This window comes from Sorghum bicolor, chromosome 1 (genome assembly GCF_000003195.3).
Source record: "Sorghum bicolor cultivar BTx623 chromosome 1, Sorghum_bicolor_NCBIv3, whole genome shotgun sequence".
In the NCBI taxonomy this organism is placed as follows: domain Eukaryota; kingdom Viridiplantae; phylum Streptophyta; class Magnoliopsida; order Poales; family Poaceae; genus Sorghum; species Sorghum bicolor.
The window spans coordinates 56977369-57005211 of record NC_012870.2 but is presented as its reverse complement, the minus strand read 5'-3'; the positions used below and the strand labels follow the sequence as shown (position 1 = coordinate 57005211).

General features: G+C 41.5%; 4 protein-coding genes across 5 annotated transcripts; 3 read left to right on the top strand and 1 right to left on the bottom strand.

Annotated features, from left to right (window-relative positions):
- Window positions 2583-4563, top strand: LOC8055623 (peroxidase 57). Its single transcript, XM_002467422.2, has 2 exons — window positions 2583-2854; window positions 3155-4563. Exons 1-2 carry the CDS (start codon window positions 2621-2623, stop codon window positions 3914-3916), a joined length of 996 nt encoding a protein of 331 aa, XP_002467467.1. The 5' UTR covers window positions 2583-2620; the 3' UTR covers window positions 3917-4563.
- On the top strand, window positions 10135-13919 carry LOC8055622 (uncharacterized protein At5g43822). 2 transcript variants are annotated; one of them, XM_021459427.1, is made up of 7 exons: window positions 10135-10536; window positions 11475-11741; window positions 12110-12228; window positions 12337-12513; window positions 12940-12987; window positions 13177-13241; window positions 13409-13919. In XM_021459427.1, the coding sequence occupies exons 2-7, from the start codon at window positions 11610-11612 to the stop codon at window positions 13417-13419; spliced, it is 552 nt and encodes a 183-aa protein (XP_021315102.1). In that variant the 5' UTR covers window positions 10135-10536; window positions 11475-11609; the 3' UTR covers window positions 13420-13919. The 2 variants fall into 2 exon arrangements, with proteins under 2 accessions (XP_021315102.1, XP_002467466.1); XM_002467421.2 differs by having other exon boundaries at window positions 13361-13919.
- On the top strand, window positions 14768-16032 carry LOC8058052 (pentatricopeptide repeat-containing protein At2g21090). The gene is made up of 3 exons (XM_021452245.1): window positions 14768-15698; window positions 15777-15926; window positions 15998-16032. The coding sequence occupies exons 1-3, from the start codon at window positions 14768-14770 to the stop codon at window positions 16030-16032; spliced, it is 1116 nt and encodes a 371-aa protein (XP_021307920.1).
- Window positions 18356-22743, bottom strand: LOC8055621 (fluoride export protein 1). Its single transcript, XM_002464861.2, has 7 exons — window positions 22587-22743; window positions 20837-21340; window positions 20629-20706; window positions 20214-20312; window positions 19904-20096; window positions 19367-19794; window positions 18356-19262 (listed from the first exon to the last, which is right to left on the bottom strand). Exons 2-7 carry the CDS (start codon window positions 21293-21295, stop codon window positions 19044-19046), a joined length of 1476 nt encoding a protein of 491 aa, XP_002464906.1. The 5' UTR covers window positions 21296-21340; window positions 22587-22743; the 3' UTR covers window positions 18356-19043.

Here is a 27843-nt window from a genome sequence, read left to right as displayed (position 1 = left end):
TGAGACAAATCTTTTGAGTCTAATTAGTCTATGGTTGGACAATAATTGTCAAATACAAATGAAAGTGCTCCATGAGCAAGTGAGGCACTTAAAAAAAATCCTTGGAGTCAAATGGTTTACATGTGGATTCCACATTCATCAGTACAGAGAGAGAGTTTTGTGTGTGTCTCGCAGGTACGTGGATCGTAGTAAACACGAAACATGTGGTGATCAAGTGGCTCGGTTGGTTGGGCATGTGCTTTGGATCCGAGACACGGACCGACCCTTCCGATGCGCAGCGCATACAATATGCAGCTCCCAAAGATCGATAGAGAAGTCTCTCACTGTACGTACGTCTGCGGTTGATTTGTGGGTGACTTGTGAGTCTTCTCACCGTTAGGAGTATTCTGCAGTAGTCGTTCAAGGTTATTTAGGGTCACCACCATTACCTCCTAGATTGCCGCGACTTAATTTCCGCCTCCAAGGATAGAATCTGAATCATGCACCGCGCTCCTACCACCTCCTAGATGTAGCAGTGTAAAGCGTGTAGTTTTCTGACTTCTCAATCTTTCAGAACACTTTATATGATTATTTAAACAGAAAGTTGCAGAGAGATTGGTGCTTCTTCCAGGGCCTTGAGCATGCAACTTCCATGTTATGGCGAACCGACACACAGCAGCTGCATGCATGCTGCCAGTGAAAGTAAAGTGCTAGAGAAACAAAGGCACGCGGCTGGCAAGATTGATCCCTGCATGCCGGCCCAAAATGTTTTGCCACTTGCTTGAATGCCTGTATGTACTCCTTCGATGAGCCTTCAAGAGCTGACACAACTCCTGCATCATTCAGACTACGTACTATCGATCCTCCATGCTCAAACACGGATCCTTCAAGAGCATGGATTATCAAATGAAAATGAAAATGATACCGTGTCTAAAAACCCAAAATTTTAGGAACTAAACAAGGCCTAAACACGGATTCATCACAGGATCTTCCATGCTCAAATGCATCGACCGCCCACCCCTACTACACTAGCTAGCTACTATACAGTTCCCATTTGGAGCTTCCTCACATGTAGCTATATATGGCCTACAAGTTGTTCTCCTGCATAGTAATATACGTATATATCCTATAGGTAGCTACCTTGATCTGATTTGACCCGCGATATGTGTTCTGCTATAAAAGTTATCTGCACTTGAAGCAACCAGACATTCAGTTAAACAAACCGGAGCTGGATTGTGGCCATACAAACCGGAGCTGCACATACATTCTCATGTGCTGGATCTTCTCATCATGGTATAGTCATGCCTGCCTCTGATCTACTGAAGCTAAACAAAGTCTCAAAGAGACTGCATTGGAGCTCAAGCAACAGTGCCCATGTGCCGCGGAGTCGCCAAGTCAAACGGGCACCGACGACCCAACAAGAAATTAACCTCGCCAATCAACGTGGGGTACAACAAAAGATCGAAATGGGCTGGACCGGACAGGTATTGGTCTTCAATCTTCATGTTAAGAGAGTAATAAGATTTTTTTTTTTACATGTGTGTTCCCGAAAGGCCCACAAGACCGTGCCTGGGTCTTCCCAGGCTGGAGTCAGCCAACCAGAAAGAGGCCCAAGTCTGTTAAAGAGCCGGCCCTTATTTTTGTCAGGTGAGGAGCAGGAACAGAGCCCACGAGAAACAGAGTCAAAGACTCTTGGCAGACTAATAAATCAGTAGATCAATCAATCAAAGATGACCACTAAACAAACGTTGTTCAACGGCTGAGCAGATGCAAACAAAGGCTGCGACTTGTGCTTATTATCCGTATTGAATGGTTTAGACTTTTATTGCATTATTAAACGTGTTTATATATATAATTAGTAGCTACTGACATTTTCGTCCTCATCCCTTCCTTAGAATTAGAACGAAGTTTTAAGTTTTGACCTGACTTCTCTCTCTCAGATTACAATATCCTGTGCAAGAAATATGTCAAATTAATCTCGCTCCTAGTCAGAGAATAGCACGAAAGAGCAGCCAAACTGGAAAGTAATGCCCATCAACTTCTTCATATTAATTCCCTGTTGCTGTGTTCAGGACTTCTGAATGCAGAACACTTATTTCGATTATTAGGATGATGAAATCATGCACAATAAACAAAGTGTTGTGAAAACGGCTCTGAAGAGTAATGCTGCACAATGATGGTCGGCATCCATGGCCTATAGGCCTGTCCGCTGTTGGTGCAAGTGGCTTAGTGCAAGCCCACTATTGCAGGATCTATGCAGCACATATCCTGCTCAATTAACAGCAAGGTGTGCGCCCAAATAAAAATCATGAGCCAGAATTCCAGCCGGATCAATAATACAATAAAACTCACAGGACAGCATATATACTGAATCTTTCAGGCACAGCTAGCACGGTCCTTTTGTTTAATGGATGGTTGGATACATAAAAGGACAGACATCGGGCTGTCAGCAGCGTCGTATCGTGATCTCCACGACCAAACAGTAGTAAACAACTAAGCTCGCATCACCATTTTTGTTGCCCTTCAATGTATTATCTTATCTCCCAGAGCCCTCACCTATAAGTAGGCTAGCCATGCACCATTCCCCTCTCACCATACTGATCTGTCGAGAATCCCAAAGACCAACCAAGCCAAGATCGGTATGGCCTCCGCAGCGCCCAATGGTGCGGCCGCGGCGGCGCTCATGGTGGCCGTCTCCATCCTGGCACTTGCCGCCGGCGCCAGCGCCCAGCTGCAGTACGGCTTCTACAAGGGCAAGTGCAACGGCAACGACGTGGAGGCGGTGGTCCAGGGCATCGTCAGGGCCCGCTTCGCGCGCGAGAACCCCATCGTCGCCTACCTCCTCCGCATGCAGTTCCACGAGTGCGCCGTCAATGTACGTGCGTGCACAAGCTAAGCCACGCGTGTGTTGCATACTTGCATTGGTTTCTTATATATAATATGGTCTTGTGTAGTTCACCCTGAAAACCAAAAAGTTTTCAAGATTCTCCGTCACATCGAATCTTGTGGCACATGCATGAAACATTAAATATAGACGAAAACAAAAACTAATTACACAGTTTAGCTGTAAATCACGAGACGAATCTTTTGATCCTAGTTGTGCTAGAGTACTGACAACTTTTCACTTTTCGAAACTAAACAAGGCCTATATATATATATAAATAATTGCATGCAGGGCTGCGACGGCGGCCTGCTGATCGACGGCCCCGGCACCGAGAAGACGGCGCCGCCGAACTTTAGCGTCAAGGGCTACGACGTAATCGCGGCCATCAAGGCGGAGCTGGAGCGGAGGTGCCCCGGCGTGGTGTCCTGCTCCGACATCCAGATCCTCGCCACCAGGGACGCCGTCGCGCTGGCCGGCGGGGCGTCGTACGCGGTGCGCACGGGGCGGAGGGACCGCCGGCGGTCACTGGCCTCCGACGTCAAGCTGCCGTCGCCCGAGTTCACCGCGGCGCAGACGGTCGCGTACTACGGCAGCCTGGGGCTGAGCCCGTTCGACGCGGTGCTGCTGCTGGGCGCGCACACCGTGGGCGCCACGCGCTGCAGCGCCATCAAGAGCAGCCGGCTGTACAGGTACGGCGGCAGGGCCGGCGCGACGGACCCCGGCATGGACCCGGGCTACGCGTTCTTGTACAAGAACAACGTGTGCCCCAACGTGCCGTCGTCGGACAACAACGTCGTGTTCCTGGACGACCAGTGGAGCGCGCTCAAGCTGGACAACCACTACTACAAGAACCTGCAGAGAAAACGCGGCGTGCTCTCCGTCGACCAGAACCTGTACAAGGACGGGTCCACGAGCTGGATCGTGGACCTGCTCGCCAAAGACAACGGCCTCTTCGCTTGGCTTTTCCCCAAGGCGCTCGTCAAGCTCAGCGAGGTCAACGTGCTCACCGGCACGCAGGGGGAGATCCGCAAGGTCTGCAACAGGTTCAACTGATGATCGGCCGCCATTAATTATATATATATATATATATATATACGGAGGACATGGTTTGATCGTCTGATGTCGTTGCCCTTCTCCTTCCCATTTGCTTGATCAAAGTTAACTTCATTTCCGCGTCAAGTTTGATTCATTCTTTCCGCGTAACATGATGTCGGTTTAATAATTTTGTAATGACAAACATGATGGGTTAATGTACCCCGTGTATGTTAAATCTCAGAAATTCAGGTGAACAAAAAATAGCTTTTGAGTACATCCATCGTGGAAGTGACCAGCATTTCCGTTTCCCAGCGCTGATCACTGACGTGCGAGTCATGATCTGTTTATGCTCAAACTGAGGCGAGACGCGGGCGATTCTCCCGCGTGCCACCGACCATCACCTCTCTGCTTTTTGCTTGGGATATTTTCCTTTGCTTTTACCTTCTTTTGTTTTGTTTCTTTTTTCTTTGTAATCAGCTTGGTTACATTTCAATAAATTCTCAGTAGAGGCCTCACGACCTCTCCTGTTCCCTAAAAAAAACCATCACCTCCACCCTCAATTGTTTCGGTAGTTTTGGCCGGGTTGGTTGTTTTTTTAACTGTAATGGGTTGTTGTGCTGGGCTAAGTTTTCTTCCCACCGCACCAGCAATGTACTCTTGTTACGATCCATGTATGTATTCTAGTTGTCCATACATATCATTTATTTATGTTTGAGCTCATGTTCCTCCACTACATCAACCTTTTATCTTTCCCCTTTATTTTTCTCTATTAGGTGGATTTTTTCTTCTCTCCATTTTCATTACCTTTTTATATTTATCTAATTAACTCTTCTCTTTATTTTTATTTCCTTGGTTATACAGAGTATTTGATATTCTATGATGTGTTCTATATTGTTTCTACAGTAGTTTTGAGATGTTCCGTGAAAAATTCTCACAGTATGCATATTTATACATGTTGTATTTGCAACATTCATGTAGTGCTTGCAAGATGTTCGGTGGTTTTTTTTGTTGTTCAGTATTTATGAGATATTTTATGATGTATTTTAAGTTGTTCTCATAGTTGCATATTTTTATTATTTTATTTTACTATGTAGCTTTTTATTTTTTGTTTTCTCTTTTTGTTTATATTGTTTGGTTTTTTATTACTTTTGTTTTCTATTTAACTTTCGTTGTTTCTATTTCTTTTATTGCCACACGCCCAACACAACCATTAGGCGAAATAAATGGGCCAAGAGTGGTCCAAGAGGAGAAGGTGCAGGGCGTCTCTAACCCCATGCCCTAATGGGCTAGAGCACCTAGGAGGAGGGGGGCACGCGCACGTAGCCACCGACATCATCATCGCCACATCATCAGATTGTTATCTAGTACCTTAGTCGAGTTCTAATAGATTTTAAAAGAATTAATTAGTTAAGGAATCATGTTTGAGATCGTTAGAAAAGGAGAATCGGGTTACTATAAGGATCTCTTGAGATTCTTTAAGGACAAAGTCTCATAGGAGTATAAATACAAGGGGCCCTCTAACCGTTGGAATCAACCATAAAATAGCCAAAAGGTCTTATTCCTTTCCTCCCTCCCTCTCTCCCTCTTCTAGCTTGCACCGCCCCCTTCCCCTACACCTGCCCTAGTCGTCGCCGCCCCTGCCACCCCTCACCGCCACCCTTAGCTAGCGCCGCCACCGCCCAACCACCCTCCCCACCATGCTTGTTACATTTATTTTCTATTTTTTATTTCAAAGTATCTTTCCTTGATCATGAACTTAGGTGATGTTCGCTTTATCTATTTCTTAATATAATATGGCGGTTCTCATATTATTTATGATGTGTATTATGTATTATTACAATGATATAAGAGATATTCATATATCTTATGTGTCTAGACATAATATATACCTAGATTTATAGCAAAAGCTATGTATCAAGAGAAATCAAAATGACTTATAATTATTGAGAAACTAGTTGGATCGTATAGATACAAGATCAAAAACTAATCTAAGAGAGAAAATAAGCCTTTTATTTCTTGATTTGTTTCAATACATGAAGATGTATACACTGAAGTTCTAGGATGATGTCTTTCGGCCATCCTCCGTCTCCTTTTATAGAGGGGAGAGGCTGATGAAGATGAATTATATTCATAATTCATAATTTTCTAAAATTTTCATTAGCTTTCTCGCTCATTTAATTTGGTCACTGTTAGAATCTTCTTTTCATATTTGGGTGCTCAAAGGGATCACTTCCTTTTAGTTACCTTGGTTTACCCCTGACCCTTACTAAGCCAATTCTTGCAGCCTTCTGGCCACTTGTTAATTGCTGTGAATGATGCCTTTCAAACATATCTTCTTTTCTTAGTCAGGCAGGTAGATTGCAATTGACAAATTCAGTTTTTTCAGCACTACCTACTCTTGCTATGTGTACATATCTTCTGCCTAAAACAATGATCAAGCAGATGACAAATTTTGTAAGCACTGCTATGGAGGGTTTTGATGCCAATAGTAGAACGCCACCCAAAGCTGCTTGGACCTTGGTTTGTGATACAAAGGAGAATGGAGGGCTAGGAATCCTCAATCTACATAACCTGAAACATCCACATAAATTCTTTAATAAGCAAGACATACCTTGGGTACATCTCATTTGGGATAAACTAAGAGGATTCCCCGCGCGTTGCCGCCGGTATGAAGGAGGAATATAATAAATATATAACTCTTTTATTAGCATAATCATTAGAAATTGTATCCATAGTGGATGATGTGTCTCGCTGATGTGGATGTCATAATTCTTGTGCTAGTTAACTTTAATGCAAATGATAGTAGATTGCTGAGGTGGACACCTTGCATGTCAGGAGAAATTGATAGAGGCAAATGATAGTGGACTGCTGAGGTGGACCCTTTGCATTTTAAGAGAAATAGATAGTGGGGTTGATAATGGACTGCTGAGGTGGACGCATTGCATGTCAAGAGAAATAGATAGTGTGGTTTTGCTTTATAAGAGTTATAGATACTATGCTTCTGGTCGACTATCGGTTTCTACAAGAACTGCTTCGTTTTGGTATCGTGATATTCGAAATCTCCTAGGTACCTTTAAGGAGTTTGCATCAGTCATAGTTGGTGATGGTTTTTCTTGCTTCCTTTGGTCAGATCAATGGATTAGTCCAATGCTTCACAACTCTTTTCTTGAGCTACTTTCATATGCTGACCTTTTCTATTTGCCTTTATTTGTGGAGGCTTTTGAACAGTTTCAGTCTTTGCAAATGCAATTGGATACATAACAACTCTCTCAAAATCCAGACTTTTGGGTCTACAATTGACATTCATCTATGTTTTCTTCAAAAAAGCTTATACACACTTGATGGGGAGACAAATGTTCATAGAGTATTTACTTGGCTATGGAAATCATGTTGCCAGAACAAGAAAAAAAGTCTTTTTTGGTTGTTTTTAAAGGGTCGTTTGAATACAAGACACTTATTGCGAAGAAAGACTATGTTTTTTGAAGATTATAATTGTGCAATCTGCATTTATTCTATGGAGAAAACTTTGCAACACCTTTTTCTAGATGAACCCTTTGCTGTAACAATGTGGAACACACTGGGTGTGCTTGTTCATCATACAACTGATCCCTGGACATCTTTGTCTCCTTCAGAGCACAGTTGAATGTTTTATTCTTTATAGAGACTAGCAAAAGTGCCCGTGCGTTACAACAGGTGAAAAGGTATAGCGTCATCCAGACGCGTATACCAGGAGGACATGCTGATATGGCTATTGTCCCAGTCTCTCCTGCTCCGAACCAATCCATCGAATCTGCCTCCAACACATCTATGTCCTTCCTAATATGACTCAGAATCAATGCCTATATGTATCCGTACGTCTGTGATGTAGGTTGTGGATGCTGATGAGGCTATGCACAATTGAGTCCGTTTGGTACTCGATGATGGAGTTCAATTGCAAGCAGCTCTGTGGATGCCTAAGAAAAACAAAACGGAGTTGTTTAATCTATACCTATTTATAAAGAGTCAAAATTTCAGTCTGTCCTATATTTTCTTCCGTCTACTCCTGTTCACGTTCGGTTTCGCCTCCTCCGTCAAAAGGGCAAAAACAAAATAAAAAACATTCTAGGGTTCCCAATGTAAAATCTCCTATTACTTTTTCGATAGCATCTGCTGTGCAAACAGCCCATCCGGAATCGTTTTTCCGATAGCATCCGTTGTCTGTGGACGCAGACAGCCCATCCGGAATCGGTAGAAAGAGAGAAAAAAGAATAAAAATTTTTCTAGGGTTAATGTAAAATCTTCAATTTACTTTTCTTTTATTTTTTAAATCGGCTGAAAATTGATAAATGCATATTAATTCATAAAAAAATCTAAAAATTATAAAACAAATTTTGTTCAGCTCCACATACGTAGATCTATGCAGTAAATAAAAAATATCACAAATTTTAGTACACTTTCTTTTGTTGGAAATGCTTGCCTATGCTTTTAAGTGTAAAATTAAAATTGTAGTTATCTTACTCCAAATTTATAGAAAAATCTAAAAATTATAAAACAAAATTTTTTCAGCTCCGCATATGTAGATCCATGCAGTAAACAAAAAATATCACAAATTTTAATACACTTTTTTTTGTTGGAAATGCTTGCCTATGCTTTTTAGTGTAAAATTAAAATTGCAGTTATCTTGCTCCAATTATTATAAAAATTTTATGGTAGCCTATTTAATGTGATGCTTGATTCATATTTTATAGCAATCCTAATCTAAATAAAAAATAATGCTAGCATCAAACTTCTCATGTTTTAATATAATACTGAGGTATATTAAGAGGTAATATTAGAGTGAGATAAGGTTTAACTATTTTGTATTTTTATTATTAAATAAATATGTCTTCAAGCCACATATATTATAAATATTAAGTATCTAATACCATAGATGTTATGGTTATCAATAAAATAAATTATGGACTTTAAATTTTATAAAAAGGATAAATATAAATAGATATGTAACATTATGTCATCACTTTCTGAGGTCATTTGATGTTTTTTTTCCGTTGCAATGCACAGACATATTTGCTAGTAATGCTAATTTAACCATACACGGTTTAGATGATCAGAGCACCAAGTAGCATGTACATGACGTCCTTAGCTAGGATTCTATCAAGCCCGATTATGTTCAATTTATAAAAAATTGATATGGCTGGTTTGGCTCACGAGATCATCAAAATTTCTCTTCATATATAGATATATAGATATAGATATCCTTTTTCTATTTCTATTTTGAATAGGATTTTTATTTAGGCTAGTTAAGACAAGAAACCTCGTATGACAGGAGTCTATTTAGATTAGGATTCTTATTTAAGTCTATTTGTAGAATTTATTATTTGTTTTGATATTTATTATATGAGAAAAAATGAAAGAAGAACAGAGGTACTTGAAAAAGAAAAAAACAAAAAAAACTCTCATAGCATGAGAAAAGAAAGAAACCGAAAGAAGAAAAAACAAGAAAAGACAAAATAAATTGAGGACCCATTGCACCAGGAGTCCTCATGCCATAAATAAAAAATAAACTAAAAATAATAGAAAACCAGATCCGAACAAGAAGAACATCGTTTAATTAATATTTAGGCCGACGGACATATAAAGATATAGTGGACTGAAAATTTTCACAATTATATATTAAAAAAAAATTATTATTTCAATGTGTTGGGCTATTTGCTTAATCCGCAATGATGCAATCGCGCTTGGCTCCTTAAATACAGGCTGAGAAGCGGCACTTCAAAAAAAACATGGAATTTGCCCGGGTTATTCTTTAGGGCAAAAGAAGCATACAAACCAATGATTAGTCAATGGCTCCCTCGGTCCCAAAAAGAATGACGTTTTTGATTTTAAGACATCGTGTTTGACTGTTCGTCTTATTCAAAAATTTTATGTAAATTATAAAATTAATTAATCATGAGCAAAATATCTCTAATGATAAAATAAGTCTTAACAAAATATATAATATTTATGTAAAAAATTTGAATAAGACGAATGGTTAAATAAGATGTCTGAAATTCTAAAACGACACTCTTTTTGGGACGGAGGGAGTATGTGTAATTTTTTTTTAAATTTTCTTTGTTTCCTTCTTTATATCATAGAAAGATTTGTATGAACTGATTTTTTTTTCAATAGAAGCACAGTAGGGAGCGATCCCTTCTGTTTACCCTAAAAAATAATCTTCTTTTCATAATTGTTTTTTTTCTTTGATTTTATTACAATAACACTAGCCATCGGGAACCTCGTTCCCGTTCCACGCGACAGCGCCCGGCGCCCGAGGCCCGACCCTGTCGCCTCCGCATCGATCCGCCTCCGCCGACTGCTCGCCGGCTACCGGAGCGCTGCATCCGACGAATCTGTCCGCCCTGAGCCCCTGACGCACTCAGCACTCGGCTATAGCCCTTACGTGGAGAGCAGACCGGCGGCACAGACGCCGCGGCAGAGTCCAGGCATGAGGAGACACGCGCTGCCCCGGATGTCTGGCGCGGTTGTGCCACAGCCCGCAGGCCGTAGCCCGTAGGCCGCACCACGCGAGCACGGTGCACGGCAGCACCCCTCCGTTCTCCGGCAGTACAGCCTTAGTTACAGGAGAGTAGCCTGCTCGGCTGCTCCAGCTACAGTTTGAGGTATTTCTCTATACTACTCGACTACTCCAATTTCCAATTCAACCATTTGCAGTAGTATCTATTAAGTTGTATTGAGAATTTTAGGTAGAATTGTCAATCTAAATCTACACATTATTTACAATGAAGAGGACCAAGACCGTGGCATCTTATTTGTGTGCATAATCCCTAATGTAATGTTCTTGACAATTTTAATGCACTATTAAGCATGCAATTCAAGCATCATATCAGTTAGATTTTTTTTTCTTCACTTTAGCTCTTTCTCTTTGTGTGACATATAAGGGGTAAAATTTTCCTTCATTTTAGCTATTTTCTATTTGTGATGAGTATAAGGTAGTTTTTGCTACTTGGAAGTGGCCCTAGTTTTGTATTTATCCATCGTATATGCAGCTTGCAGCATCAAGCAGCCACATCCTTCACGCTAGGACATTTTTTGTTCGTCCTCTAGAATTCTTTCCTCTTAGCGAATGTTTTTTCTTCTCATAAAACAAATAGTTGTTCGTAGTCCTAGTAGGACAATTTTGTTCCAAAAGGTTTTAGTTGGTAGAAAAAATATCCTACCATGTAAAATGTTTAATTATTGTTTAGTTGCTTATTAAGTGACGTATACGTAAAGTACAGTGGTCCTAGACCTACCTACACTTTATAGCTGTGGGTGGCTTCGCGGTTCCGCCGACGCATCTCTCAGTCTCACTCATCGATCATCTATTCAAAATAATCCTGTGTGTCTAGGTTCATGCCTGTAGGGAGGAGATTATGTTAGCACAATTTTCAGAGTAGTTCCCTACTTCGCTCCTATGAGATTGTTATTTTCTGAATTTTGTCATAGTTATTTTATACGTTTCTACTGAATTGCGTAGCAAATTTTGTAGTTGTATTACCAAGTTGTGTATTGGATACTGCATATTGGAGAACCTCTGCATTGAAATCCTGTGTTGCAGCTTGTCTTCAGTTCTCTCCCCTCTGGCACAATGTCGTGAGGCTCCCATAGTCCAGAATCAGGGGAGCTGGGCATGCCATAGGCTTTAAGAAACCATTGTGGGACAGTGAAAGCCGAACAAAAAGCAAACAACTAGATGGAGGTGGTGGTGCGGAAGGTGCAGCAGCGTCTTAGGAAGGCACAGGAGGAGATGAACCAGTGGGATGACCTAAACACTCACCTCCTTTCCTATTTCTCCAATGCTGGCACGGTCATCTCTCGCTTTCAGGTACCTTCTTGGATCATCCTCTCGTGCAGTCCCATGTCCCAACTCGTGACAGCCAGTTTGGCAGCCCAAGGTTTCACAACCATGATGCGGTTTGAGACTGTTCTTTCGTAATTGTTGTGCAGCACTTTTTTGAGATTGCCACAGCAAATTTTTGGGCTTCATAGAATCCTTGGTTATTCTGTTAACTATTGGTGGTCTGCAGTTTTGCTATTCCCATATGACGGCAAGTTGCTACTTGCTTGTACTTTGAGAATTCTGTGGAAAAATTATAACTTGCAGTGGCATGTGGTTGTGTTGTACTGTTGCCGTTTTAGCTTTTCAACTATGTGTAGGAACCTAAGTTCGATTGCTTGTGTCATTTGATGAAGGCTCTTGGAGAGGACAAGAATTATGGTCCCTTGCGTGGTGTGCCCAACATCAGAGAGGACCTCGTGGGGAACCAGATGGAGGTTCTAGAGCTCATTTTCGTTAATGCTAGGGAGATCCTGTAAGCTACTTTAGTATTACATTTGCAGTTTCCTTCAATTTTGGTGTGAACAAACAAAGGGAAAATTTAATTCAAGTTGGTCTGACAACTATGCTGCCGATTATTCAGGGAGAAGTTCAATGGCATTGTGAAAGCTTTAAATAAGGCTCTGCATGACACCAAGCAGATCGTGAGAGGCGGGTCAGCACTCACGGCAAAACAGATGCAGTTACGAGTGGGAATTTTGCCAACGATTGCAGAATGTTTGGATGGATTTCAAACATTATGTGAAATGCACCAGGCAGAGTAAGTATGGAATTATGCTTAGACCCCTTCCAGAGTTCCAGTTGCCCAATTTAATCATTTATGGCTTGCATTTGGCCTTAATATAACTATGCTATCGTTATGTTGGTACTTGGGTTGTGTTTCCACAAGATCATTTTTCTTGACCTGATTTCTTATGATCGAATCCAACCATGTTGGTTTAAAATATTCTCAGTTGATAATAGAGCTGCATCCAACTTCTAACCTTTTGTATGCTAATCCTCCCATTCAGACATGATTTATATTCTTCCATTATTCCATTATACTGATATTTTAAGACGTCACAGGCATATGTCCTGGCACTACTCTCACAGGAGTCACAGCACATGTTCACCTAATAGCTCTCCTGCAGTAAAATCTGTCCCCCTTTTATTTTGCTGTGAACTTATCCTGGTTGCCATTTGACAGGTTTACACTAAAATCATCAATTATATTCTTGCTGACATGGAAGAGCAGGCAAGTTCAATGGTTTTGCCATTCAGCTTTTCCTAATCACTCATTGATTTATCCTTTCTGGAATTCATTCTCTGCCAAGTTTCTTATAGATGATAGTGATGCTTTTTTTCTTCTTAATCTAGTATTTAGAACACATTTTCGTTGGTGTTTTATTAGCTAGAGCAATCATGGTGATCTTTCCATTTGCAGTTCCAGTGACACTGTTGTACTACGTCAACTCTTAGTAGACCAACCAAACATTCCAAAAGATGAAGGTAAAGAATAAAAGAAAAGAATAAAAAATAGCTTGTCTTGTTATACTTTCAATGATTCCATATTTTCATATGTCTAATTACATGATTGAGTGTTCCAATCTGGTTTCCTTATTTTGCAGTCCACTCCATATTCGACATTATATTTGCTGATGAAATTTGTTGACCAGCTGGTATTTGATTGTTGAAGCCTTGTTCCCTATGTTCTGATCAAGCTCCCTGCTCAAGTGATGACCGAGTCAGTCTGAAAATTGTATTGTTCGATTAACCCAATTGTTGAAGCATTGTGGCCGAGGCAAGTCTTCATCTCTGTCAGCTGTCAGCATCGGTGATTGAAGACCTAGAGGCTGGACCTGTACCTGCCATTGATGATGTACTGGTTCTGTAGCATAGAAAGTCGCTTCAATGTAGATTAGCATATTGCAAACGAGTTGTTATAGTGGCGCGCCCCATGATCTCAGCGAATGCACAAGTAATCTGGACATGTTACAGGTACAGAATCGTGTGAAGCAGCTCCTGAAATTCGCATATGAGCACTAACAAAGGGAATCTCTCTGGTTTGCAATCAATCTTATTACTGATTCCCTCGGTTTCAGGGATAATCTATTTTTTCTTCGTTGCTTTGGGATTGTAATGCGCCTCTGTAAATTATCTGAAATTGCACGTAAAAATTTCTATGAAGTTGATCATGCCTTAGAAAAGGAGAATGTAACGCAAGCAGAACTGTAGATTCATTAGTTTAAAGCCATACGCAAGCACAGACGTTTCATTAGTTTAACGCACAGACGCAAGTGAAGCTGGTAATGCCGTAAAAATTTGAAATTACTAACTCCTAATTCATTTTGAGGAAAAAAGATAAAACTACTCGTTGCTACAATACAACTACTGTCCACCAGGGAGTCAAGATTGAAGCTATAGTTAGGGTTGGAGCCATAGCTAGCTGGACCTCTACCAAACAGTTTGTATTTTCGAGAACTTTCATAGCATGTGTTTCCCAAACAATCTTAGTTGTTTTTTATTGTTCAAGTGTGCAATTCACCTTTGATATTTCATTGGGAGTTTTCAAAACTCTATGGATAATTTAAACCAAAAAATTTATATATATATATATATATATATATATAAAATTCTTTTCAGTATAACAGTTTAGTGTACTACACCTAGGATGTAGAATAGCACTTGTATATATACATATATATTTCTATATATTTAAAATTAATCATGAAGTTGTTTATATAAACTCATGAATGAGGAAAAAACGAGTGCATATCAGGCAAGCATGGCGTTAGCTTAGAACCTATAACACAAATGTCCAGGCACTGGCACGATTACTCCAAATTCAATTTTCCTATTTGAGAGTGCTTGTGATAATTCGCATTCTAGGCCAGGATTCAGGAATCGTGGAGTCAGATTGGTAGCCGTTAGATTGGTCCATCAAGGCCGTCCGTTTATTTGAATTAGCACCATCGCGGCCCTGCCCGAGCTCTGCTGGCTTTCCCGTTCCCGATCCGCACGGCCGCCGCACCCCAATGCCCGTCCCCGGCGAGCCCTCTCCTCCGGCCTCGCCTCCGCAGTACTCGGGCCTCCTCGCCGCTCTCCACAGCTGTATATCTGGCGGCAACGCCCCCGCGGCTGTCTCCCTCCTGCCCACCCTCGCTCGCGCCGGCCTGCGCGCGCCGTTCCCGCTCCTCACCTCCCTCGCGGGCCTGCTCCTGCTCCGCCCAGCCGCGCCGTCCTTCCCCTCCCTGGCTGGCCGCCTACTCCTCTACGTCCGCCTCGCGGGTCTCAAGCGCCTCGTCCCCTGCTCCACTCAGCTGGCTGACCGCCTCCTTTCACTTAACTTCCTCCTCGGCCGCCCGCGTGACGCACGCCGGCTGTTCACCAAAATGCCCCGCCCCAGCGTCCATTCCTACAACGCCATGCTCACTGGGTACGCGCGCCTGGCACTTGCGGGACCCGCTTCTGAGGTCTTTGCTTCCATGCCACACCGGGAACTCGTCTCTTACAATGCTGTTATGCTCGCGCTCGGGCGTGGCGGCGAAGCGCGGGGAGCTGTGGAGCTGTACTCCGAGCTCCGGAACATGTACCCCTCCCTTGGGTACAGCCATCACACCTTCTTGGCGCTCCTTGCGGCCGGCGCTGAGCTCATGGATAGGGAGCTTGCCAGGCAATTCCATGGCCATTTGATGGTTCTTGGGTTCTTGTCTGATGTCAACATTGCCAGCTCTCTTCTTGATGTTTATAGAAAATGCCATTGCGTTGATGATGCTAGGAACCTGTTTGACGAGATGCATATCAAGGATGTGCATATGTGGACGACAGTAGTTTGTGCCTGTGCTGAAGATGGCCAGCTGACTATTGCTCGTCAGCTCTTTGATCAGATGCCAGAGAGGAATGCATTTTCATGGAATGCCCTCATCGAGGGATATGTTTGCCATGGGCAGCCAATGGACGCACTGAGTATGTTTCAACACTTGATGGAGGAAGGCTTGCAGCCAGATCAAATCACCTTGGGTTGTTGCCTGAGTGCTTGTGCAGCTATGCGTTCACTGAAACTTGGGCAGCAGATCCATGGAATGTTGCTAAGATGTGGTTTTGATCAAAGTGTAATGATCATTAGCTCAATCATTGACATGTATTCAGAATGCAGCTTTTTGTCTGGTGCCATAGAGGTGTTCAGCCTAACAGGTAGGGAAAGGAAGAATGCAGTGTTGTGGAATGGCATGTTGTCTGCTCTGTGTCGTCATGGTCATGGACAGGATGCGATTGGATTGTTTGTCCAGATGATTCATGAAAGACAGAAGCCTGATGCTAATACATTCTTTCTGGTTTTGACGGCTTGCTGCCACTGTGGCCTAGTTGAAGAAGGGATGAATTTTTTTGTTTTGATGAATGAAAGATACAGGATTGTTCCAGGACAAGAGCACTATTTTTGTATGGTTGATTTGGTTAGTCATGCATCATCCAATGATAAAGTAATTGAATGGATCAAAAGCTCACCATTTAGTTTTAATGCACGAGCTTGGGAAGTTCTTGTTAGGAATTGTACCATACATGAGAGCATTGAATTATTGAATAAGGTAGAGGAGCAACTGGCAAGATTGGATCATCCAGAATGAATGGACAGTTGTTCTTAGTTTGGCTTATGAGGTTGAAGGATGGTCATGCTTGTTCGATGCACAGGAGCCATTCATTTCAATAAGCAGAGATAGGACGACAACAACTGCATCCCTGCAGAGTCCATGACTGTATTGATCCAAAAGAAACCTCAATGAGGGGTCAAGTGGACATCGGAATTATGATGCGTTCAGCACAATTGAAGAAATAGATTATTGTAAGCACTGTTCAAGGAATATTCCAAATGAATGATGTCCTGCTGTTTGTCTTCCCAATTGATGGGGGAATAAAAGGTAGATTGCAGCTTTTCTCAAGCGAACAATGTGCTATCACATCACATGCTAACATACAGAAGATCAGGGAATTTTACATCATCTCCCAACTAATCTTCTTAAGAACGATGCAGGATTTTCAATTTTTTGTGCAATAATTTTATATACATGTTATAGCTGTATGTATTCCAAGAATCCATTCAGGAATGCTGTACAGATTCTCATTTTCTTTTCTCGCATTGCAGCAAGATAATTTTTTGTGGTACATGAAACAAATAATCACTTTGATTGCAATATTCTGGACCATTTACATAAATCTGTTCTGAATAAGGGAACAAGATGGGACAAGCCACTGGTCCTCCAAAAAAAGAGAGAGAGAAAGCTACTCTTTAACCTCAAGGAGATCGTTCTGTTCTTTGATAGATTGCAGATGATGCATTATAATAACTAGCAAATATGCCCGTGCGTTGCAACGGGAGTATTTAGATTATGATTCCCATAAAATATGATATATCAGTTAAATGTATGTATATTATGAACACAAAGGCTTATGAAGTGTTCATATGACGTAACAACACATCGTGCAAAGGTAGTAGAAACATCTTTTTTATATTTTTACATACTTAAATTGATTGTAAACTATTTAGCAAGCATAAATTTAGGTAAATTAGTAAATCAGTGAGATATGTAGGAATAGTGCTAAAACTTTTACCACAAATCAAGCATCACATTAAATAGGCTACCATAAAATTTTTATAATAATTGGAGCAAGATAACTACAATTTCAATTTTACACTAAAAAGCATAGGCAAGCATCTCCAACAAAAAAATATACTAAAATTTGTGATATTTTTTGTTTACTATATGGATCTACATATGTGGAGCTGAACAAAATTTGTTTTGTAATTTTTAGATTTTTCTATGAATTTTTACGCATTTACCAATTTTCAATTGAATTAAAGAATAAAAGAAAAACAAATTAATAGGACAGACATTTTGCATCTATTTTTTGTTTACTACATGGATCTACATATGTGGAGCTGAACAAAATTTGTTTTGTAATTTTTAGATTTTTCTATGAATTATTACATATTTATTAATTTTCAGCCAAATTAAACTAATAGGATATAGGATATTTTGTATTGGAAATCTTGAAAAAAATTCAATTTTCTTTTTCTTTTCTACAGCGGGCTAGCGATCCTTCCGAGTAATACAAGATTTTGCATTGGGAACCCTAGAAAACATTATATTTTACTTTTCTCTATGAGATTTTGCATTAGGAACCCTAGAAAATATTATATTTTCCTTTTCTCTCTTACCAAACGGAGGTTTCGGAAGCCTGAACGGACGGAGGTTTCGGGAGGTTTCCGGGCAACGGAAGAAACGGAAGAAAGGTATTAGGCAGACTGAAATTTTTCCTCTTTATATATAGGTATAGATGTGCTGTAATTTTGGATGGCTCAGGAATCTGGATAAAAGTATTTACGTTGTTGATCACCGAATATTTTTCTGTCGCATCCTGATGAGCATAGAAAAAGAAAGCTCAAATTAAGAGCAATGACAATTATATTCTATATACGTATATTTTGGAATTCTTACCGTATATGCATGTACCACTGGCAAACATTTCTCAACATCACAAAAACAATATATCCTTTCATCCATTTTATAATATTTTCTTCTCACAAGAGTACATGGCACTTGAAACAAAGAATCAACACACTGTCAAAAGGAAATGGTTTTATTCAATTAAATTAAACTAATAACAAGAAAAAGACATGTCTCGATGTCCTGCATTTACACGAGACAACATGAGAATACAAGTGGAGCTAATCCCACACTAATGCTTGTTTATTTGAGCTTATCAGCCGAATCTGTCAGTTATCCAGTAGTGTTTTTCTCTCACAACAAATCAGGCAACAATACTTTTTTTGCCAAGCTTATCAGCCGAACGATTATGTACATCTCAAATCTCATACATTAATGATACCATTTACTTCACATATACTATGTGTGCTCATTTTGAGAACTACGTATTCTACTAAGCAGAGTTTACTCTATTTTTCCTAGCCAAGTATATAGATGGTTATGGGTCCATTCAGCAAATATTTGTGCAACTAAATTGCATATTTGGTGCTCTCTCTTCCATATTTGTGAACCTTCGAGCTCTTGGATTTGTATCTTGTACTTTGTTCAGGTTTTGATGTTCTTGCTTAGTACAGTGTCAATCTTATACACCCTCCATTTTTTTACATGTAATATTAGTTTTTTCCCCCTTAAGTTAAACTTTGACTATCAATTTAACTTAGGACAAAACTAATACAGCATGTAAAAAAACAGAGTACGTTTTTGAAAAAAAAATTCCATTGCACATTTGAGCCATCTGCTAATATGTTGACCTGGAAGTTGCAAGAGGTCATTTATAATGTTTTTCCCAAACTGGCACGGAATACACTAGAGTTCCCAGCACAAAAGAAAGCAGGAAAGTGGATGCGGCATAAACAAAGGCCCTCGCAATCTGCCCGCTTCTTCTCATTGTATACACTTCAGCAGCAAAAGTAGACACTGTACTCAAGCAACCAAGGAAGCCAAGCTGTATTCCACTAAGAATAGTTGTCGATCGCTTTGTATGTACCTGTAAGAAAAAAACAAACGAATCAGATATACAAGCTGATGTATGGAAGAGTCAATATACCAACTACAAATGGTGAATTTGTATGAAAAATTATTTGGCCATACCGCTTTGGATGTTACAGCAAGAACCGCCATTATGCCTGCAGCAAGAACATTGGCTACCAGGGTCCCAATGGGCAGCCATTTCAAGGATCTCTGCTTGCCAATTCCCTGGCCATTGAGCCTTGCCAGGTACCAGCGTAGCCAAACTCCTGGAGGTGCTACCGAGCAGCCCATCCATAGGACAGCACCATCAGCAAGACTATGCATCTTTACTACAGTCAACACAATGCTCAAAACCCAAAAGGAAGACATCAAAATTATCATCACTGACAAAAGCACAAACTGCTTAGTCCTGGTATCCACCCTCCAGTGCTCCCAACCATATTTGTGACCTATCAAACTCTTCTCCCTGATGTATTTCAGGATCAAACTCCGTAGGCGCTCACCCGTCTCAGCACCAATCGTGATGGACTCGTTGACAATGAACATCCCTGAATCAATGTTGTTAGCCATCAGAAGGATTATTTTGTTCCTGTTTTTGGTTTGATAATATCTAATTTAGACATATTGCACTTTATCATAAGAATGATGATGAGATACCTAGTACTACGCCTGCTATAGCATTTACCCAGTGGCCTTTGGACGACAAACCAACCATTTTCTGGTTCCACCCACTGAAGGTTGTAAGGCTTCCCATGTATCCAGTTGTGATTCCAACGATAAGATGGTCAGATATGTATCGTATATCAGCCTTGAATATGATACCAAACCAACCCATCAAGAAAGATCCAAGCTGGCCCAAGAAATTTGGCAATCAACATGAGTTAGTACATATAAAATCCCATGTAGTTTCTCTACAAGAATTCATTGACTCAAGGTGTAACTTGAGCACTAAAAGGATTGTGCATACCATATTAGATGGAAGGTCAGGGTAAAGTGGGCTTTGGTCTGAGGTGAGTGCCAAGCAGTCTGGGCCAAACAGCTTTTGGAGCCCATACCTTGTGAATACCTGATCAGTTATTAAAAGCATAATTAGTCCAAGGGAACTGGAATGATGCAAGATAAGTAATCATCGTCTAATAGCAATCTTGCTAGATCCTTCAATGATCTAGACATCCACACATTAGTACTTGGTGCTGGCAGACACCTAAGTTGGTACAGTATGTGGTAAAAAGTATCAAGGTAAGATTTCTCTAAATTTCAATGGTCCAGGACCTCCATTAGTAAAAGCATGAAACACCAAAGTGCTGCCATATTACATTAGATCAGCACAGAATAAGTAACAGCTATCACAAAGAACCTCATGTAAGATATTGGAGAGTTACCCCGAGAAAGCCAAAGACAGCTAAATGGATCATGTAAGCAGCATAGTCAAGCCTCAGAGAAAGCTTATATGGTTCAACCTACAGGAAGACCAAAGCATGGTTATGTCAGCACATATAGCATAAAATACAACCTTTCAGCAATATATCAATGGAGCAACCACGCATATGAGAATGACAAGCAGCTGCTCAACTCCACTACTATCTTTACCTTGGTAGATGAATCTGCTAGGATGTTAGAAATAGTATCTTTTGTCTCTGCTGAAGATACAAGTGCTGATGCAAATTTTTCATTGTTTTGCTTTATTGCTTCATCTGGAAGAGGGCCAATCTTATTATGCTCAGAGATCCTTGCTGTATCCTCATCAACATCGCCTTCGGGTGATAGAACTCGACCACTTTCAATGAGCTGAGCCAGAACTGAGCTATCAATGTCTCCTAGCAATTGATCCGCCGACTGAAGAGAATGCCTCATTGAGCTCAGTATGGAGTCCCCCATCTCCCTTGAGAGGCTGATGGATCCCCTTGAGCTCTGTCTGCTACTTCTCCTACTTAACATCGAGCCAGACCTACCAGCTAACGGAGGACCAGTGGAATCCATAGATGTGCTTCTCGCATAACCCAGGTGATTCCTCTCAGAAACATTGCTCCTAGCTGAGGAGCTCTCCATTCTTTTTCAGGACTGTTTCTTCGGCTACAAAGACAGATAACAACCCTACACAAAAAGTCAATGTTATGACATGAGTCAGTAATCCATGATTCATAATTTTCCTTTCTTTTCTCCATTTAAAATTCACAGACCATATAAATTCTGGAAGCATGGGAACCAAACAATGAGTAGGACAAAAAGATAAGATTTGGTACGTTTTTTAAGATATCTGGACAAATTACATCACAGCTCTGAAGACCGAGGAGACTGGAGAGTCGTGTTTAATCTACAGGCAGAATTTTTTTCTTCAGTCGAATCAAATAGTTCGCAGTACATGTACAATTGTACATCACTATTCCCCAAACATCAAAATGGAACTTTTATGAAAGAAAGGAAAATGGGAACCGTCCGGAGTTCCTGAAAGGGACAGGAAACTTTGCCGGGAACACATATGGCACACGTGAAAAAAATTGTAGGAGCGAAAAAGGACACGATGACCAGAAACAGATAATTAGTTTAAACAAAAGTAAGGGTGGAAAAGAAGAAAATATAAACATGTCTGAAACCGTGACAGCCGTTGAAGCGAGGGAAACAAGTGGCCTCTTCTGATTAGGCTGGTACTGAATTGAATAGACTAAAAGAAAAGTATCGATCCCGCTAAAGGTGCCTGCCTTTGACATCTGGATACTGATTGTTTGGTTGTTAGTAATCAACTAGTCTAGTCTAATCGCGATACCAATTGTTAAATAACAAGTGGCCTAATCTAATTAGAATCTAATCAGTCCCCAATTCCTTTTAGCTTTAAAGTTCCATGGTCAAGTAAGGTGGGAGGAAGATCAGCAGGACGGACGAGGACGAACCCCACGCCTACCTAGTTTCCATGCTTGCATCTTTGTTCCTCTCCGTCTCTTGTTCCATCTAGCAGCTAGCACTCGTGAGGACGGGAGGCCTGAAGGCGGCGACCGCACAGGCGAGTAGCGCAAGAGAGTGGCGATGCGCGGAGGCGCAGCCATGCGGGCGCGGGCGAGCGGCAAGGCAAGGCAGCCGCCGCAGCACCGTGGGTGGTTCTTGAGTCTGCTAGATTGGGAGAAAGAACGACATAAACTTCGGCGCAAGACCGAACAACCGGACACCGAAATCGTCGGTTTCGCTGATTCGCCTCCACCGTTCGGTTTCCAGTTGGACCAACACCGAAGTTTGCGCACACCGATGAAACTGACCCAACCAATTGCGCACATCTTCGGAGCAGCTGGAACTGGAAGGATGGGGAAGAGAAGACAACGGGAAAGATGAGCTCCAAGAATTGAATTACCTTGGTTGGGATTCAGGAACTCGAAGAGGAGGGAGGAAGGCGACTGCCGAGGCGACGGTGGGCGGGCCTTTTCTCTGTCTCCTCGCCCGGTCGGTCGCCCCTCGTCACATGGCAGAGTGCTGCTTCTCTTCCCTCCCCCTTATATTAAGATAATTAAGAAAAAATATGTTCCTGGCTCCGTACTAGTAATGATTCGCCAAGCTGTATGGCACAGTACAAGAATAAGGCCTTGTTTAGTTCCAAAATATTTTGCAAAATGGACACGGTAGCTTTTTCGTTTGTATTTGACAAATATTGTCCAATTATGGACTAACTAGGCTCAAAAGATTCGTCTCGTCAATTTCGACCAAACTGTGTAATTAGTTTTTATTTTTGTCTATATTTAACACTTCATGCATGTGTCTAAAGATTCGATGTGACGGGAAATCTGAAAAATTTTGCAAAATTTTTTGGGAACTAAACAAGGCCTAAGTTAAAATGTTAAATGACGAAAAGGCATAATAACAAGTTAAAATGATAAGGGAGTGTTTAGTTCTTTTTTATCAAAAAAATCTAGGTTTTAATCCATTATTTTGTCTAAACATTATATAATTTTTTTTAGTAAAATGATTGTCATTCTTCATTTTGGATTTTGGCTCTAAGAGACAAAAGAAAAAACAAAAAACCTCAGGAAGCTATAATGAAAATAATAAATTTTGTATCTTGTATGGAACTAAATATAACTGTAAAAATTTTAGTATTTTATATTTTATCATTCTATAAAGTAGTTAATATTTTCTATTTTCTATTCTACGAGAACTAAACAAGCCCTAGATGACGGCATTAACCGAAAAAAAGGCATGGAAACTCAACCTATTCACTCCGTTTGGAAGAGAAGTGAAAATATGATTAACTACTACGCGTCGTGGAACAGCCGGCGGTCGTCGGCCTCCTCCCCGGACGCTCGCGGCCACGCCCACGACCCCCAGGACGTCTTCCACACCCCTAACGATGAAGCCGGCAGCACAGATCACAGCTACTCCACGAGGCACAAGCCTAGCACCCAGTGATCGGAAAACAGGTAATAGGAGCATACCGTACAGTTTCTTGCAACTCCACGAGGCAAAGCCTACCGCTTCCGCCTTAGTTTGGGGCTGCTAAGTTATGTCATAAAGTACTGTTAGATCAGTCTCGGTGGGGGTTTTACCAGAATGTCATGCATATTTATTAGAGCGTCATGTCAGTAAAACTGTACTTTTTGCATGAAACGAGAATGAGAGAGAAGGAAGTAGTTTCACTATGGTGAACTGGCGTTGTTTCCCACGCGGTGAAACAGTATGAAATCCCCACTGAGGACTAAATCGTTTCACCATCTTGCATGTGATCCAATCATTTTGCAGTAATTAAATGTTTTGCCCAGCCTAGGAAACATCAAGGTGAAACTCATGCAATGTGGAGGTTGTTTCATTGTTCGTTTCATTGATGCTCTGTCAGCAGATTTGTTTTGGAAACAGTGCATTGAAACGGGGCATTGAGACTGGCCTTAGCTAATTTATTGTGAGAGAAAAATATTACTAAATAGCTGGTAGATTCAGCTGATAAGCTCAAACGATTGCCTACTCCTACATAATATGGATGCAACTGCCTTGACGGTTCCATGATGTTGTATGTATGTAGTGGTATGCTTGAAGCATCATTGACACAGCTTATGTGTCGAATCTATCATACATTCAACAGTGTTTTTCTCTCGTAAAAAATTAATGAATAAAACTTTTGGTCATACTTTTTCAGATAGTACAATAGAACACGGTGACAACTCAGAGTTAAGATTTACAGGCAAGAGATTGCTGCCTGCGTCTGTGCAGAGCTTTGCACCTGAACATGCCCTTCATTGATATCTTTTCATCTCATAATTGAGAAGATGACTCAATTGTCCTTAATAAAAGTTGTTCTCGGTACGTTCAGAGTTGGGGTTTACAGGCAAGAGGTTGCTGCCTGCGTCTGTGCAGAGCTCCGGTGCAAAACCTAAACATGCCCTTCATTGATATCTTTTCATCTCATAATTGAGAAGATGACTCAATTGTCCTTACTAAAAGTTGTTCTCGGTACGTGACTCTATTATTTCTGTTCAAGGGGCCTTATCAATCAAATATATGTAAATTTGGTACCAAATACAGGTTCAGTTTTAGTCATTTTGTTGTAACGTTTCTTTACCACTGAACCTACGCAACTATACTGTCCAAAACTTATTTTCAGGGCGTGTGAGCATGTGACAGTCAAGGTTTTTAACTTCTGTATCACAAAAATTTCGGCCACTACCGAAATTATCGAATTTCGCGAAATTCATCGGAAATTTCGTCGAAATTTTTTTAGAGACTAGGTTCATGCCCGTGCGTTGCTACGGGTTTAAAAATATATATTTTCTAGTATTTGAAGAAATCAAATGATAACTCTAATTGTAAAAAGTAAATTACTGATGTAATCTCATAACTATTTTCAGAAGCTATTTATATATTTTGCCATTTTTCAAGCAAGCAAGAAAAAAAAAGCAGCTTTGCAAATCTGTAGCATGCATGGTGCTTGCCATGCTTCCACTCAAGTTTTTGCTTTGATCTTGCAATCACAAACATACATTCTGGGAGCTTGGCTTCTCAAACTACTGATGTCGCCCTCCTCCAGAAGCCATATGTTACGGCCACCCTCCCTTTCTCCTGCACTTGTGTGGCAGTTTTGATCTTGCTAGCAGCGGTTTACATCCCTCCTAGGGCCCATCGAATCAGGAGCCCTCTTACTGTAAGCTCACATTGATGTTTGCTAAAACCTGCTAATAGATAATCGGTTACAAGCCAAGTCATAATAAGGTCATTTTATTTGCCCATGCAATAAATAATTTGACTGTTGTAGTTTTCTTGACAGGTTTGATGCTTGCAATTTGCTCACAGAGAAAAGACCTTATAGATAAGTTATTTGCAAAAGTTGCATCCAGGTGAATTCACTAAGTGCATTGTTTGATGCATGTAGTGAGTTGGGTGCAGATAAATTTAAAAACAGATTGCATACTACACTCCATAGTTCTTAAGGCGTAAAGGCGAGGCATGACAATGCGCTACCGCCTGGACGTCTAGGCGCCCGCCTTAGACGCCTAGGCGCCCACCTTGCCTGCCTAGGCGAGCATTTTGCAAGGCGCTAGGGAGTCGTCTAGACGTCTAGGCGTTGCCTGTAGAATCACTTTTCTAAACGTAAAATAATTATTCAGTGAAAGGATCAAGATGCCCAAGAGGGGGGGTGAATTGGGCTTCTCTAAAAATTTAAGCAACCTATAAGCTCCAATTCAACCCCTTGTGCCTAGTGTGACCTAGAGAGCTACCGGATATAAGTTTTGCAACCTAGTTCCAGTCCTATTCTAGCATGGCAATTCTAAGAATGTAAAAGCACAAAGTAAATGCTAGAATGTAGAGAAGTAGTGGAAGAAAGTGCTCGGCGATGTTTTGCCGAGGTATCAGAGAGTCGCCACTCTCCACTAGTCCTCGTTGGAGCACCCGCGCAAGGGTCTTGCTCCCCCTTGGTCCGCGCAAGGACCAAGTGCTCTCTACGGGCTGATTCTTCGACACTCCATCACGGTGAATCGCCCAAAACCGCTCACAAGCTTGACACGAGCCACCCACAAGAACTCCGGGTGGTTTTCGTGCCTCCAATCACCACCGAACCGTCTAGGTGATGGCGATCACCAAGAGTAACAAGCAAAGAACTCTCACTTGACCCAAACAAGGCTCTAGAGAGTGGTGGATGCACACTTGACTCTTGGAACTCACTAGAGAAGGATTCTCTCAAGAAATCACTCAAATCTCAATCCTCTCTAGGCTCTTGCTGCTCTCTTGCTCCACAACAAGTTTCTCTGATGTTCAAATGGGCAAGAGAGCTCTCATGGATGAGGTGGAGGAGTATAAATACTATCCACGAAGTCCAAAGGTCAGCCGACCGTTTTCCACTGAAAACGGGGTCACCGGACGCACATTATGTTGCACCGGACGCACTGCACCGAGCGTTCGGTGCTCCATAACGGCTAACTGTACTTGCTCTGACAGATCACCGGACGCTAACTTCAAGCGTCCGGTGCACCGTCCGGTGCTCTGGGGAAACTTACAAGCTCCCTGCGCATGGGACCGGACGCTACCCGGTGCGTCCGGTGCTAGCGTCCGGTGCTCAGGGCAGGTTTGCAACCTCCTTGGTTAAGGGACCGGACGCTACCCGGTGCGTCCGGTGCTAGCGTCCGGTGCCTAACCCTAAGCACAGCACTGTTCCAACGGCTAAGGACTTCACCGGACGCACTCACAGAGCGTCCGGTGCAGCGTCCGGTGCCCCCTTGGGCACCCTAACTACGTCGAAACGCGATCGCTCCAAAACGAAGTTAGTTCCTCTCAATCTAAGGACTACCTCTGAGCTGCCTAGTGCTAGGTTTACCAAGTGTGCACTACACCTAAACCTAAAGCCTTGCCTAAATCAAGCTACTAGATCAAAGCCCCTCTTAATAGTACGGTCAAAGGAAAACAAAGTCCTAAACTACTCTAAGTGCCCTTCTTCACCATATGGCACTTAGACCTAGTCTAGTCTTGACGATGTCCATCCATCCTTTGAAAACCGAAACGATTTCCACTATTAAGTAGGCATGTACGTCCCTGTCCATCGAGTACCTATTTACCATGACCTTACCTGTGACTTTGCCTCTGCAAAACACACGTTAGTCATAGTAATCAACAATGTCATTAATCACCGAAATTACTAGGGGCCTAGATGCTCTTTCAATCTCCCCCTTTTTGGTGATTGATGACAACCTCTAGTATGAAAAGAGTTGAGGTTTTCAAAATGACTTGGTTTCAATAAGCAGGAACAAGAAGAGCAAAAAGTATTAGTCATGCTTATATCAACCAAGTCCAACATCCTGCATCCAAATATGTGATATGCATACAACAATATATAAACACAAGGCTCATAAGTACATCGGAGTAAAACGCGGAAGCAAAGGTAATATGAGCCAAAGTACATGACATTAAGATATCACAATAAACACAAGCCATGTCTCACAACCATAATATCTCACAAAAGTGCAATGCAGAAACATAAACATGATGCATGATGGAGTAGCATACATAAAAAGTATCTCAAAGGAATAAACACCCTCTCTACCTCTCTAGCTCCCCCTAACTCCTAACTCTCATACGCACTCTCTCCCCCTTTGGCATCAAGCGCCAAAAACCTAAGAAGTCGGTGGAGGAGGCGA